This window comes from Myxine glutinosa, chromosome 11, assembly GCF_964187855.1.
Source record: "Myxine glutinosa chromosome 11, kmMyxGlut1.1, whole genome shotgun sequence".
In the NCBI taxonomy this organism is placed as follows: Eukaryota; Metazoa; Chordata; class Myxini; order Myxiniformes; family Myxinidae; genus Myxine; species Myxine glutinosa.
This window is the reverse complement of record NC_136271.1, coordinates 59,960,519-59,975,503: the sequence shown is the minus strand read 5'-3', so window position 1 is coordinate 59,975,503 and position 14,985 is coordinate 59,960,519. Positions and strand designations below refer to the sequence as shown.

Sequence of the window (14,985 nt, the reverse complement as noted above, 5' to 3'; positions counted from 1 at the left end):
CATTCGGAGAGTTTTCACAGCCCATTGGTTGCTGGCTAGTGCAGTGTCCCCGACACGTCATTGGTCACGTGGGCCTGTTCTTTTGGCCACGCCTTCCTGCGCATTAGTAATGGCTTCCCTGTACATTCAGTCTGCTGACATGAGTTGTTTAGTTGGTGTCTTTCACATTAGTTGGTTTCTTTCTTGGAGTTGATGAAAGAAGATTTTGATCAGGTCAGTCTTTTGGGAATACCACTGGTAACATGTAACTCAATGCTACCTGCCGCATGGTTGGGTTGCCGGCGACTAATCCGACACCTCTCGCTGGCTTTGCTAGTGAGGAGGGTGACTGGCACACCCTGCCAGGACCAAAAACGACAACTCGCAAAGGGTGGATGAGCTCCCGTAGCGAGCTAATGGCCATCCAGTAAGGAGATGGTGTCGTCGAAAAAACACCCATCCGGTTTGGACCGGTTCAAGTCATACCAAAGACTTTAAAAATGGTACGTGCTGCTTCCTTGCTTGAAAAGGATGGAGCACAGACAATCCCTATCGGTTGGCATCCATGGGGAGGAGGAAATTTCTCTTGAGGAAATAGCCCGCTGAGTATGGTGTAAAAAGTGGCGCCATTGTTATTACATCGCTGGTACCCAGAGTATCCCAGGAAGTGACGGCGGTGACGGCACTTCCCTCAAGCTCCAAGCTCAGTGGCTGTGTTAAGTTTTTGTTTCGTCATTATGTCCGTGTGTGTGTGTGTGTGTGTGTGTGTGTGTCAGCTCTATTACGAGCCTTAGCCCAAGTATAAATAAAAAAATTAAGCTTTGGGGCCGGATAAACATCTGAGAGTATTGAAAGTGATGGCAGAGCAGATAGGCTTTATGTTTGTTAACGTGTGTGTATGTATATTAAACGTCATGCTTACCTGCTCTGTCAACATGAGTCCATGTCACTGATATGTTTGTTATATGCCTACCTTTCCTCATACAGCGTGATAGCAATTCTTCACAAAAACAGTCACATCAGTTGTTCTTTCGCATGCAATCTGTGGCTGTTGGTTGCATCATTTTCTGGAAAATGCAGTGCTGTGATGCAGTGCTCCTGTTATCAGTAAGCTGGTTCTCATTTTGCAAACCTCAGATGGATTATGGGTCGAGTCAACCCACCTGGTGTTATTTCAGTGGCACTGTAGGGGCTGAAACTCAGGACGCTGATATCTTAAGCCAGGCACCTTAAACGTTAAGCCAACAACAGGTTTAGCCACATCACTGATCCACCCAGGCTTCAACTACTTGTAAGCATGCAAAGTTTTCAATGCCTTCAGATCTTCCAAAGAGTAAATATTTTATGTAAACACAAGATAATTCAATAAATATGGATATAAAATGTTTGGAAAGTTTGTTCCGCTTCTGGACCTGTTCTATTCAGCAATTCATAAGGGGTTGCGTTGCCTCCAAACCAGCATTTTATTATGATATTGCTCTTAGGCAAAGTTTCCAACGTATTGGATTATTGACATATCCAAGCTTCGAACACAATTATTAAGGCCAGGAAAGCACAAAAAGCATAACAAGTCAACTGATCGTCAACGGACAGTTCCTTTCTTTCTTTTTTTTAGTACTCCAATATGGCGACGGCACACAATTTGCTGACGTCACTGAACAACCTCCATTAGCAAATTCAGCTTTAGCGAAGTACTGTTTCAATATAAAATAAATGGTTTCGTTCAGTACCCCTATTGCCCAAATATCTATGGTAGGAACCACCTTTAAAGGCCATTTTCTCCTGCAGAGCAGGGGTTGGCACCCTGGTCCCCTTTTTGAAGCAATGTTTTGTGGCCGGATGCCCTTCCTGCCACCAACCCTGTTAGTCGCCTCTTGCGACACACAGGGAATTACCAGTGAACTGGCAGGATGACAGGCTGAGTAAACCCCCCTGGTGTTAATTCAGTGATAACCGGGATTCTAACCCAGGATCCTAGGATCCCAGGCCGGCACCCTAACCGCTAAGCCAACACCAGGCTAATTTAAAAACATGCAAATATGACACCTCTTTATGGATATACTATGATAAAAAGGTATAAATACCAAACCACTTAACAAATTATCAACTTGATTATAAATGATGTATGAATGCCTCTGTAGATGTAGCCGGTAACACTTCTTGTCACACTGAACACAGAAAACAAAATGGAAATATGGAGTAGAAAGGGTGGCGTGAACATGTGTGCCTTGACACACGCATGTGGGCCAAGGCTGTAAAATGCTGTAGCTTCCATCACCTGGTAGGGAGCGAAGGAAGATGGAGGAAGGAAGTTATGAGGGAAGGAATGAGAAAAAATGATTGAGGAAATGAGGGAAAATGAGGATGTGATGAGAGATGGCAACTGTGGAGGAGCCTTATCAACGCTGTCCAGACAAAGTGGTACCATAAAATGGGGGTGAATAGGGACACAAACTGAAAAAAAGTTCGGAAACTTTTTTCGCTGAAAATTGATAACCAAACTGATTTGTTGATATTTAGGTTGAAAGTGCTCTCTTGTTTTTTTTAAAAGCAACTTATAGTCCCTCTTAACCCCATATATGGGTTAAATAGGAATAAATAGGATTTTTATGGCTGTCCCTATTCACCCCGTTTTACAGGTGAATAGGGACAGTCACTAATACAAAAAAATAAATAATCAAGAAATAGAGACAGTTTAGAGAAACTTTTTATCCCATATTTTTTTTCATTGGCACCGTGGTTTATATTATGGGTGCATATTATGTGCATCCATCTGAGCTATCAATTTAGCAATAAGTTGGAAACTCAGGTTTGTTTCTTGATTATTATTTTTTTGTATTAGTCGGGGTGAATAGTGACAGCCATAAAAATCCTATTTATTCCTATTTAACCCATATATGGGGTTAATAGGGACTATAAGTTGCTTTTAAAAAAAACAAGAGAACACTTTCAACCCAAATATCAACAAATCAGTATGGTTATCAATTTTCAGCGAAAAAAGTTTCAGAACTTTTTTTCAGTTTGTGTCCCTATCCACCTTGCTGCCCCTATTCACCCCCATTTTACGGTAGCATCCAACATGTGGATAAATAAATAATGTTGACAATTTTAGGTTGATAATGAATATTGATTTTCATGGGGGTGTTCTTTTTTATTCTATCAAACTTGAGGAGCTAAGCTCCACCGAGGATGGATCGAGTCGCCGGAGCGGCGCTGTGGTGTGCTCCCAAGGCACTGCACCCCACGTTAAACCGCTTGCACTATTCCATATGTACAGGCCAAAATTGCAAGTAGTCTCCCCCATCCTCATGTGGGTGGCATTTTGTAAGCAAGACCTGGCACTGGGTACCCTGAACACGTGTGCAAAATTATACGGAGATCGGCCAAGCCATTTTAAATGATATGAGGTTCAGGTATACACACACACATGAAGTGAGACAGGTGAAAAAAGGAACTTTTATAATACGTAATTATTGTTGTTGTTGCTGTCATGGTGGCTGTCGTTGTTGTATTTTTTGTTCCTTCCATGTACTTATATGTGTATATTTTTATATTGTTTCGAGAAGCGTTATGGTTTTGTAGAGTTGTGGAAAGTTACTATTGTTACAGTTGTCAAAAGAAGTGAGAGATGCCGAAAGCTGAGGTGTGTAATGGTGATAAATGCTGTGTAAGCGTCCCACATATCAAATTTATGGGAAAGCCGAGCACCTTTATTGGGTTTTCTTTTATCTTTGAGTTACACCACCATTTATTTTTTTACACACACCTACCTAAGGGTGCATGGTGTGGTATTCCTATGGGCCGGATGATTATGATATTGGATTCTTCGCCTTGATGGCTAAAAATGGAAGGAGATGTCCATTTTTTGGAAGGAGGAACTATTTTGTAACATAAATGGTTGCTATGGCGAACTCCTGATGAAATGTAAATTGCTATTATGAATGTCATCAGGTGCCATGCCTTTCTTGCCGGCTGGTAGGAAAGTGATGAACTCAATGTGTCGGTGTGAGAGTTTTTGTTATCTTCAAAGCCTCCCCTCCCTTAGTTAGATGTCTGAATGTGTCAGTGTGTAGGCATTCGTCAGTTCTGTAGCCTCTGTGTGTATAAAGGGAATCGGCCATTTCAGTAAAGTATGACGTGTATTTATTTTGCCGATGCTACTTATGAATCATTATTTAATTAAAGCTTGTATAAGGTAGCCATTGTTGCCACTGAACTCCTACTATGGCACTCAGACCTCTTGCACGTAGGCAACTGGCCAGGTAGCATAAAGGAGGCACATCGCCAGCTATCAAAGGGTGCCTTTGCTCCTCCCTTCCCCCGCAAAATTGTGCAAGCTTCCAATACCGCACGACTAGCTTGGGGGCTCCAGCCCGAGAGGGTGGACGGGACCCAGATTACTGTCCTTACACCTCCCACCCCGCCCCCAGCGTAGCTGACGCCACCCCCCATAATCAGAGCTCTGAGCTGTGATAACGAACCTGCACAAGAAAGGCTTTCCTCCCAAGCAAATACATATGGGTATGCGAGTGACATTAGGGGATGATGCTTCTTCATATTCCATGGTAATGAAGAACTGCGTTGCTGAGTTCATGCATGGCAGAACAAATACTGAAGACGAACACAGATCAGGTCGTCATGTTGAGATGGAAAAAACCAGAAATGTGGCAGTGGCAGAGAGGGGTCCTTGCAAAACGTTTAAGATAATTGTAGAAGGGGTCTTTGGTTGGGAAGTGCAACTTTTTGTGACCTTGACTTTTTGTGTCGTACAAAGCACGATACTTACAAAATCCATAGGAAGTGTTGTAAGGAAGGCCGGGTAGGGAGAGCAGCATGTTTAAAATTGCTGGAAAATGTATTTCAAAATAATAGATGATCCCATGTAAGGAGTTCAACATAGAGTTACCAAATTGATTCCAGGGCTGCTTGGATTTATCGAAGAGGAGCAGCGGGGACAGACTGGGCATTATAAATAAGGAAGGACGTTATTAAAACGGAATCTTTTGTAAATGTTTAACAAAATAACAGGCTTAGATAGATACGCAGGGTACTCTCAATTTGGTCGAAGCAGGATACTCACAAATTCCCATACTTCCTGTTTAATATGAATGGAGACAAATGTCACTGAATTCAAACGCATGTCACATAAATTTGGTTAAAAACATCCAAACCAGCAATATAAAGATGTAAGTGTAATAACTTTTACATCATCTTTAGCTAAGCTGGCCTTTCTGTATTCTCATTGCTTGTCACCCACAAGGATATATTTAATTAAAATGTGTCAGTATTATAGGCCTTGTCCTTATCTGCGAAATTACTTGTACATGATTACTGTAATCCACAAGTCCCGACAGCAGGTGATGATCAAAACGAAAAGTTGTTCAATACATTTTTATTTTCTATCCTCTAATTAATCTTAATACTTCACGACGTACATTTCACAAAAGTCTGCAACAATCTTTGGGGTTATTCCGACGAGTTTCCATGTTGCGCATTTATGGGTAATAGCTACAGCATTCAGCTGTGAGGCTGCAGAGTGGCATTTTGTAATTATTGTGATGCTGTCTAGAAATGCTCGATAAAAGAATGACTAAAAAAATAGTACACAAATTTTTTTGCATAAAGTTCACACTAAAATTGCCAATCAAAAACAATTAGCAATTAGGAAGAGCAATCAGAAATTGCAAATCCTTGCCAGTACATGTTTTTTGTGGTGTATTTTGTGTGGTGTATTTTGTGTGGTGTATTTTGTGTGGTGTATTTTGTGTGGTGTATTTTGTGCGGTGTATTTTGTATTTGTGTGGTGTTGTGTGTAGGCGATGCATTGAAGACGTAGGTTTATGTTTATATAGCGAACAAACCGGCCTTTTCAGTTTTATTGTATAAATTCACATTACAATCGTACGTACTCTATAGACATAAGCACATTCTCATAGTACATACTTTATAGATGTACTCACATTCTTAAAGGAACGTCTTTTACAGACGTACTCACAATCTTAATAGTACATACTTTATGGACGTACTCAGTTTACATAAAAAGACAACGTGTAATACTGGCTACCACCAGATGGTGGATGTTGCCTATGTTAGCACATTATGTGTGGACAGACAGACAGACAAACTAATGAAAAATCACTCGTAGAGCGACACTTGGCAAAAGAGAACAAAGTAGAATGGTACTTAGTAAAGCATCCTTTTGAGCTCACAAATAGTTGGTGGTTGAATTCAGTTAGCTGCTATGAAAATCATATTCCAATTTCAAGTCAATCAGATGAAAATTGAGGATTTTAGAAATTTGAAAAAAGTGGTTGACATTTTGGCGTATGTTGACCTTTTGACCTTTTGATCTCAAAAATATACCGGATTTTGTCGGACCACAAACTCTACCATTTGGTGAAGTTTCGTGAGAGATCAGTTTAAAATTGCGACATGCAGGCAAGTAAGTATAAGTGAGCGGATAGACAAACACACAAATGAAAAATCACTCATAGAGCGACACTTGGCAAAACAAAACAAAGTAGAATGGCCCTCGGTAGAGCATCCTTTTGACCTCAAAAATAATTAGTGATTGAATTCAGTGACCTGATATGCAAATCGTCTTCAAAGTTTAAGTTAATCGGATGAAAATTGAGAATTTTAGAAATTTGGCCTGTGTTGACCTTTTGGCCTATGTTGACCTTTTCTCCCATACTGATCTCAAAAATAGTTGGTGGGTGAATTCAGTTAGCTTATATGTAAATCCTATTCAAATTTCAAATCAATCGGATGAAAATTGAGGATTTTAGAAATTTGATAAAAAGTGGTTGACATTTTGGCCTATGTTGATCTCAAAAATAGTTAGTGGTTGGTTTCAGTTCGCCGATATGAAAATCCTATTCAGATTTCAAGTGAATCAAATGAAAATTGAGGATTTTAGAAATTTGATGTTTTTTTTTTTTTTTTTTTTTTTTTTTGTATACAAGATCGAGGCTCGTGAAAGAGCTAACATTAATCACACAAAAAGACAAACCGACACACAAAACACAAAAACAAGGGGAGCGGTAGACAAGATGGGGAGAGAGGAGGAAGGACACAAAAGAGAGGGGGAAGGACACAAACACAACATTTGAGAGCAGGGACATCGGGAGGACTTGGGGGGAGGTGGGAGAGGATTAAAACATATGAACACTGCAAGGACTCTGGGGTGAATTACCGGGGGTAGAAAAGATCAAGGTTTTCGATGGGGGAAGATAAGAGATGGTGGTGAACAGCTGTTTTAAAGACCTGGAGGGAGGAGTGGGATTGAAGGGAGTGGGGGAGTTTGTTCCAGAGGCGGGAGAAAAGGGGAATGAAAGAGTGAAGGTGAGCAGAGAGCCTAGACTTTGGCAGTTTAACCAGAAGAGGGTTGCAGGCAGATCTTGTGCGACCTGAAGGAATATTGGGGGGACAGAGCACAGAGAGAGCTGGGGGAGCAAGGCCGGAGAGGAGTCGGTAGAAGACAGAAAGACCACCAACCTGCCTGCGGTGAGTGAGTGAAAGGCCCTCGGCGTTGACTACATCGCAGGAGATTCCAATGATTTTGAAAGCTTTGGCCTCAACAGCGTGAAGCCGAGCAAGGTGTGAGGCAGGAGCACCAGCCCAGAGGGGGGAACAGTATTCCATTGAGCTGCGGATGAAAGCCTTGTATGTGGTGAGGAGCTCAGGTGTGCCAAGGAAGGACTTCGCACGACGGAGGATGCCCAGTCGGCGACTGGCTTTGGAGGCCAGCTTGGAAATGTGGTTTTCCCAAGAAAGATCATGGCAGATAGTGAGACCCAAAAGCTTGAGCGACAGAACTTCTTGGAGAGGATTGTTGAGAAAGTAGATGGGAGGGTTGTCCAGTCGGTCCTTTCAGAGAGACATTGTAAGAGTGTGAGATTTGTCAGGATTGAAAGACATGTTCCACTTGTTTGACCAGTCTGTGATTTTGCCCAGGTCTGCAGAGAGTGAGGAGGCTGCAGACTGCCGATCTGAGGGATGAGGAATGGAGCGACAGAGAGTAGAGTCGTCAGCAAAGAGATAGAGAGGATTTTCAAGAGAGTCAGAGAGATCATTGATGAAGACCAGAAAAAGCACAGGGCCCAGAACACTACCTTGGGGAACTCCAGCCTGAACAGGAAGAGGAGATGAGAGAAACCCATTCAGGGCCACACGTTGACTACGACCAGAGAGGAAGTCCGCCAGCCATGCGTGGAGATTTCCATGGATACCAAAGGAGGAGAGTTTGGAGAGCAGAGCAGGGTGCCAGACCGTATCGAAGGCACGTGAAATGTCAAGGGAGACAGCTCTAATTTCCTGTTTGGCGTTGAGGACCTCCATCCATTGTTGAGAAAGCAGAAGCAGCATGTCCAGAGTAGAGTGACCAGGTCTGAAACCAAATTGATGATCAGAGATCAAGCCATTGGAGAAGAGGAAAGATTTAATATCTGAAGCAATGATGGATTCCATGACTTTGCTGATAATTGGGAGAAGGCTGATTGGTCTGTAGTTGCTGGGATCTGTTTTTGCACCTTTTTTGTGCAAAGCGGTGATGTTGGCTGATTTCCAAGCAGATGGCAGATGACCTTGAGCAAAAGAGAGGGTGAAGAGAACAGAAAGAGGGAGTGAAAGTGCAGAAGAACATGATTTTAGGACCCGTGGGCTGATGCCGTCAGGACCAGTTGCAGAATCAGAGTCGAGGGTTGACAGAAACTTTTCCACCTTGTCAGGAGGAAAGGACACAGAGTCCAGGAGCAGCTGGGTACGACTGGGTACGGTGGGTACAGTGAGGGATGGGTTTGGGACACAAGATTTAGAGGCAAACACAGAGTTGAGGCATTCAGCTTTTTCACGTGCGGAGTCAGCCGTTAAGCCGTTTGAGGTGAGGGAGGGGATGGAGGGGGAACAAACACCAGAAACAGATTTGACCAGATGCCACCAGGATTTGGAAGAGGGAGACAGATAAGAGAGTTCGGTCTTGAGAATGGTGAGATATTGTTTCCTGGCTCTCCTGAGGGTGGACACACACTTGTTTCGGGCCATGTGAAAGGAAATGAGATTTCCTTCCGTTGGATTTGCTTTCCAGGAGACGAAAGCAAGTTGTTTCAGGGCAACAGCCTCACCACAAGATTCCGTGTACCATGGACGGGAGGAAGGGTATGACAACTGAAGACGAGATGGTATAAATCTGTGCATGAGAGAGAGCAATTTACTTTGAAAGAATTCCCAGGATGAGTTGATGTCAGAGGCGGTAGAGATGGGAGACCAGTCCAGATGATTGATGGCTGCTTGAAGACCGTGCCAGTTGGCCTGAGTGAAATGCCAGACTCGTCGACGCTGAGGAGGCTCTCTGAGAATGGTCAGAGAGATGTCCACTTTGACAAGCACATGATCAGATGAGCCGATTGGAGCAGAAGAAGAGCAGCAGACATTTTCAGGGAAGTTTGTCATAACCAAATCCAGAAGAGAAGATGCTCCGTTGACTGAGATCCGGGTCGGGAAATTGACAGATTGTGTCAGTCCCAGTGAGTCGCAGAAGTCCTTTGCTGAAGAGCCATGGCTGGTGAGAGAGGTACCCACACCCAGCCAACTGGCATGGTGACAATTGAAATCACCACATATGAGGAAGAGAGAGTTGGGATGGGTAGATAGAAGTTGGTCCATATTATCAGACAGTGAGATGTAGATGGAGTCATCGCTGATTGGTGGACGGTACAACACACATATGAACAAAAGGTGGGAGCGAAGGGGAAGCCGTAGTCAAAGGTATTCCTGGAGGTGGAGAGAGGGCAGTGGAGGGTGAGTGAGGAAGAAAGTTTTTTATAAAGATAGCAACCCCACCTCCAGGACGAGGCTCAGGTCTATCATACCGGAGGAGGGAATAACCTGGGAGAGATACCAAGGCATCAGAGACATCATGAAGGAGGAAAGTTTCTGTTAAGCAGATCACATCTGGTTTGTCAGAAGCAACCTGTATGGAGAGGTCAGTCAAGTTTGAGCGAAGGCCCCGGATGTTTGAGGTCCATACCGTTAATGAAGAGGAAGGGGGAGCATCGGGTCCAGAACAGGGGGGGGAGGGGTAGGGTAAGATGTGGAAGAGGAGGAAGAGGTAGGGAGAGCTGTTGAAGGTGTGTCAGAGATTTCAGAATAGCTTGGAGAAAGGGAAGAATGGGGCGGACAAAAGGTTTGATGGAGATTGGGTGAGGCACAGTGAGGTGTTATTTGAGGAGGGGGAAGAGCAAGGCAGAAGGTTTGGGGAGATGAAGGTGAAAGTTGGAAGGAGGAAGAAGCAGGGAGGATGCTTTGAGGAGGAGGGGTGAGAGGGGAGTCTAGGAGGGGAGGAGCGAGAAGGAGTCTCGGAGGGGAGGGGTGTGGGGGGAGTTTAGGAGGGAGGGGAGGGAAGGGGCAAGGGGGGAGATTTGAAAGGGATGGGTGATGGGGAGGATTTGGAGGGGAGGGGTGAGATTGGATTTTGAAAAGTGTATGATTCATGGGAAACGAACATTTTTTGCAAAATGAGTTTGAGACCTTCGAGTCAAAAATACGTTTGAGGACACTGGAGGAGGGATGGAGTTCTGGATAATTTAGGGAATGTAGAAAGGAGGAACTGTAAGAGATGGTATTATATATATTTTTTGGAATGAATAGATTTGGTGAGCAAGACGAAAGCATCCTTTTGTAGGAAAAGAAGAAAAGGGTGTTATAATATATGAGAGAAAATAGTTGTTCAGGGGAGAGATTATACATTTCTAACCGCGTGATCGCGAACGAAGAACGAACGAACAAAAAGAACAAATAAACGAATAAGACCTGGGAAGGAAATATTTTTTTGGGGTTTTTTTTTTTTTTTTTTTTTGTGAGTACAGATATTAAACAAGGAGGTACGGGGTGAACGACTGGGACGAAACAGTGAACGAAAACATTTGTTGTTGACATTTGGCCGATGTTGACCTTTTGGCCTATGCTAATCTCAAAAATAGTTAGTCGTTGAATTTAGTTCGCTGCTATGAAAATCCTATTCAAATTTCAAGTCAATCTGATGAACATTGAAGATTTTATAAATTCGAAAAAAAGTGGTTCACCTTTGGCCTATGTTGACCTTTTGACCTCAAAAATATATAGGATTTGGTCGGACCACAAACTCTACCATTTGGTGAAGTTTCGTGGAGATCGGTTTAAAATTGTGAGCAGTAGGCAAGTAAGTATAAGCGGACAGACAAACACACAAACAAACACACACACAAACGGAAGTGATCAACATACTTGCCCAAAAATTTTTTTTTGCGAAGTAATAACATTCCAGACCAACCAATTTACAGTACTGTATTTGCGAATCTTCGATTTCGCAAGTGATAAATGGACCCACATGCAATACCTTCTGGTGAGGGTAATGATGGCTTTGATGCACAGAGAAAAATCTATCCCTTTGCACCTACAGAATGATGGCAATTTCCCTTTGGAAAGGGTGAAAAGCACGAAAACAATGTTTTTCACAACTACAACGATTAGTTAAGGAAAATGTTCCCGAAAAAGTTATTTTGCTGAATTCCTCCGATATAATTACCTTTAATGCTCGATTGCGTACTTTTAATCATGGACTTTTCTCAGCTTCTTTCATTTCAGGGTGCGATTTTCTCGACCCAAGCATTGCCGTACTAGCAGGCCTTTGACCACTGGTGCATTGCACTTTCCCCTTGACTGTTAAGTCAGCCAGCCTCTGCATAATGTCTTTGTTTGTTTTCCCACAGGAGTCGGGGATTAGCGGGCAATAAGAAAACCTGCAGGGATAATCATGAGCAAAGGCCAGGCAGATTTTTTATTTCAATGAAGCCCGGTGGTGTGTTTGCTAATTACATTCTTGATGTCCTGGGCAAGATCCCAGCTAAAGGCGTGAAATGGGCATACCGGGTCCAGATGTCCAACAGAATGGGCATAACTTGCAGGCCCCGCAGCTTTTGAGACTTGACCGCACACCAAATGGGAAAACCGGTGAGAGGCATCGCTCAGTAATAATCACGGTCAAGACAGGGCTTGAACACACAATTGTCAAATGTAATGAAATGCAGACTCGCTGTCCAAGGCAACGCCCGCAAATGGATTGCTTTTTTGAAACCAAAAGTAAAGACCGCATGAACCATTCAAATGCACCGTTCATTTTGACAATCAAGCTTGGCTCAAATTGCCAGGCGGCTTAAGATGAGTTTTCCTTGCGCAGTAATCAGCGGGTAAAAAAAATTCAACCCTATGACGTGGCTTGGTATCATGAGGAAAAGCTTGAGGCTGATTTATACTGACATGTAGGTCACTCTTATCCAGAAAATGGATAAATAAATAGCAAATTACAATCAGCGATGCACCAGCGAGTTTCATTGGGGGCATTTGCAGTTACAGTACCACACAAGACAGGCTAATGGAAGTTCAGAGACCACAGAAGGGTAGTCAGAGACCACAGAAGGGTAGTCATAGACCACAGAAGGGTAGTCATAGACCACAGAAGAGTAGTCAGAAACATGCTTCATGGTTTCATCGTTTGAGAAAAATGTAAAGGTTGAATTGCTCGCAAATACATAGCTTGCATTAGCAGACGTGGAATATTTTCTGCCGTCGAGTTACCTGGCATTTGTGCTGCTCGTTACTTTGAGAGCCGAAGGCGTCTGCAGCAGTTTGTCCAGGTAGGCTAGGAGCTGAGCAAAGCTTGGCCGATCTGAGCGCTCCTTCTGCCAGCAATCGAGCATGAGCTGGTGTAGAGCTAAAGGGCAGTCGATGGGAGCCGGTAACCGGTATCCCTCTTCGATCGACTGAATCACCTGAAAAACATCCGTCACACATGTAAGGCCTTCGACCTGCAATACAGAAGAGCCAGCAGTGCAATTGTCACAGATTAACCCAGATTTGGATGATACGTAATATTTGGTACAGCACAAGTTTGGCTCAGGTTGGTACCGGTTCCTTCACAACTAGACGGTTGCTCTGCGGCCAGATTGTTTGGGGTTCCGCGTTCATCCGCGATCAGATGCCACCTTCTCTGTTCTGAGGAATCAAAAGCTCTTCAAAAGCTGAAGATAACCTCTTGTGGAATTGTCTTCTTCAACATTTTTTATTAATGTTAATGGAATGCATTTCCACATCTCATTGAGTACCATCACATATACTGTTGTACCAGTTAGGCTTGTGTGTCCTTCTCCAGTAGCATGTTCTTGCATCAGGGAAGGTTAAAATTGGGGTTGGCAAGATGGCCTTTAGGTACGCACACTCACCTCTAAGGTGTCTAGCCTGGGTTTGAATCTTGGCCCAGCTATAAACTGTCATCCTTGTGTTTCACAGGTAGGGCCAGTCATCAATGTGTGTGCCGCCCCCGGATGTGCGTTAAACAGGGAGTCCCATTTGCCGGCATTAGTTGGTGGAAATTACAGGTCTCATGGTGTCCGTTACAAAGAGAAGGTGAGCTATGAAAAAATTCAAAATCCCTTCCCGAACTTTAGTAGAACATCTGGTTTTGCTGGCCAGCCGGTTCGCGAAAGACTTCGGCTATGCTTCGCCCGGCCAACCCCAAAAATAATGTGGGAATAATTGTCCGTTAAAGAAGAAGTAGAAGAGGGAAGGTTCAAATTGCTATACAGTAGTATGTATTTCACTTCTGTATACATTCACACTCTTACTTTGAGTTTATGAAATGTTCGGCAAAGTTAACATGATCCGAGGGCAAAGTTCATTGAAATTGGTTCAGACATTTATTAAGGCAAAGAACTAGGGATTGAGAAATGCTGGGAATTTGCATTATGGATTGCATTGCACACCAGTCGGTACCTTCAAGGCGGATGAACATCAAAGTCATTTGTTTAATTATCGGCAAGGGCAGCAACCCAGTGGCTTGGCACGCTGTAGGTCAGTGGCCTGGTGCTGGGCCACAGCAGATGGCTGGGCGTGCGCCTCGGCCCAGCCCTGCCCCACAGGGAGCAAAGCTAACTTCAATCACACACAGCCTAACTACGCTTGCCAGCTCGAGTTCGGGCAATTAGCTTCCCCTATACCCTCCCACACCTCCAGATTAGGGCCTTGCTGAAAATAAACCGAAACATTTTTAATTAGGAAAAAGCGATTAACTAGCAAAGCCAGCTTGCTCTTTCTGGCTGTTCTTCCTTAATCCTTAAACTTGTGCAGAGGATAGCAAGTTAGGAGGGCAGAATGAAGAGGGGCGGTGGTAATTGCCTGAAGGTTGGCACAAGGTTACACTCGGAGACACTTGCCCAACAATTCACTTGTTCACAAGTTTGGACCTCTGCATTTCAGTGCACTCGCCGTAAATGTCCGCCGTTCATGTAATTCCTGGACTCTGTGAGAATGGTTCACTTCGCAGCTAATTCTTCACAAATCAGGAAGATGGCGCATTTTATGCCGTAGTCACACGGCGATGGCGTGAAGACGGATGTGTTCACAAACCTCAAACGGTGGCCTGGAGCATTGGAGCAAGGTGCTATCATACAACGCTCACTGGGAACATTTCAATGGGGAGATTCCTAATTACCATTGGAATCCAACAATAAAGAATACAGCCAATATCCAAGAAATTTGAGGTTGATTTTAGAGAGATGTCTTCCATGCCTCAGAGCCTGGTGTTGGCTTAGTGGTTAGGGTTCCGGCTTGGGACCATAGGATCCTGGGCTCGGATCCCGGTCGATCGCTGAATTAACGCTAGGGGGGTTGACTCAGCCTGCCATCCTTCCGAGGTCGGCAAATTGAGTACCAGTTCACTGGTAATTCCCTGTGTGTCGCAAGAGGCGACCAACAGGGTTGGCGGCAGGAAGGGCATCCGGCCATAAAACATTGCTTCAAAAAGAGGACCACGGTGCCCAAAAAAGGCCAACCCCTGCTCTGCGGGGATAAATGGCCTCTAAAGGTGGTTCTTCCATGCCTTCAGCAATCCACAAAGGGATTGAAAAAAGGAAAAGCAACAAAGGAAAAAAAAAAGAATTGATGTGACCATCAGAGAGCAGTTCAGGATTGGGG

At 43.9% G+C, this 14,985-nt stretch overlaps 1 protein-coding gene across 1 annotated transcript in view; it reads right to left on the bottom strand.

Annotated features, from left to right (window-relative positions):
* Window positions 1-14,985, bottom strand: part of LOC137436708 (ephrin type-A receptor 5-like) — a 386,742-nt gene that overhangs the window by 22,514 nt on the left and 349,243 nt on the right. Inside the window, exon 15 of the mRNA XM_068130715.2 lies at window positions 12,592-12,785. Within this exon, the coding sequence (XP_067986816.2) occupies window positions 12,592-12,785 (194 nt within the window). The remainder of the gene's footprint in view (window positions 1-12,591; window positions 12,786-14,985) is intronic.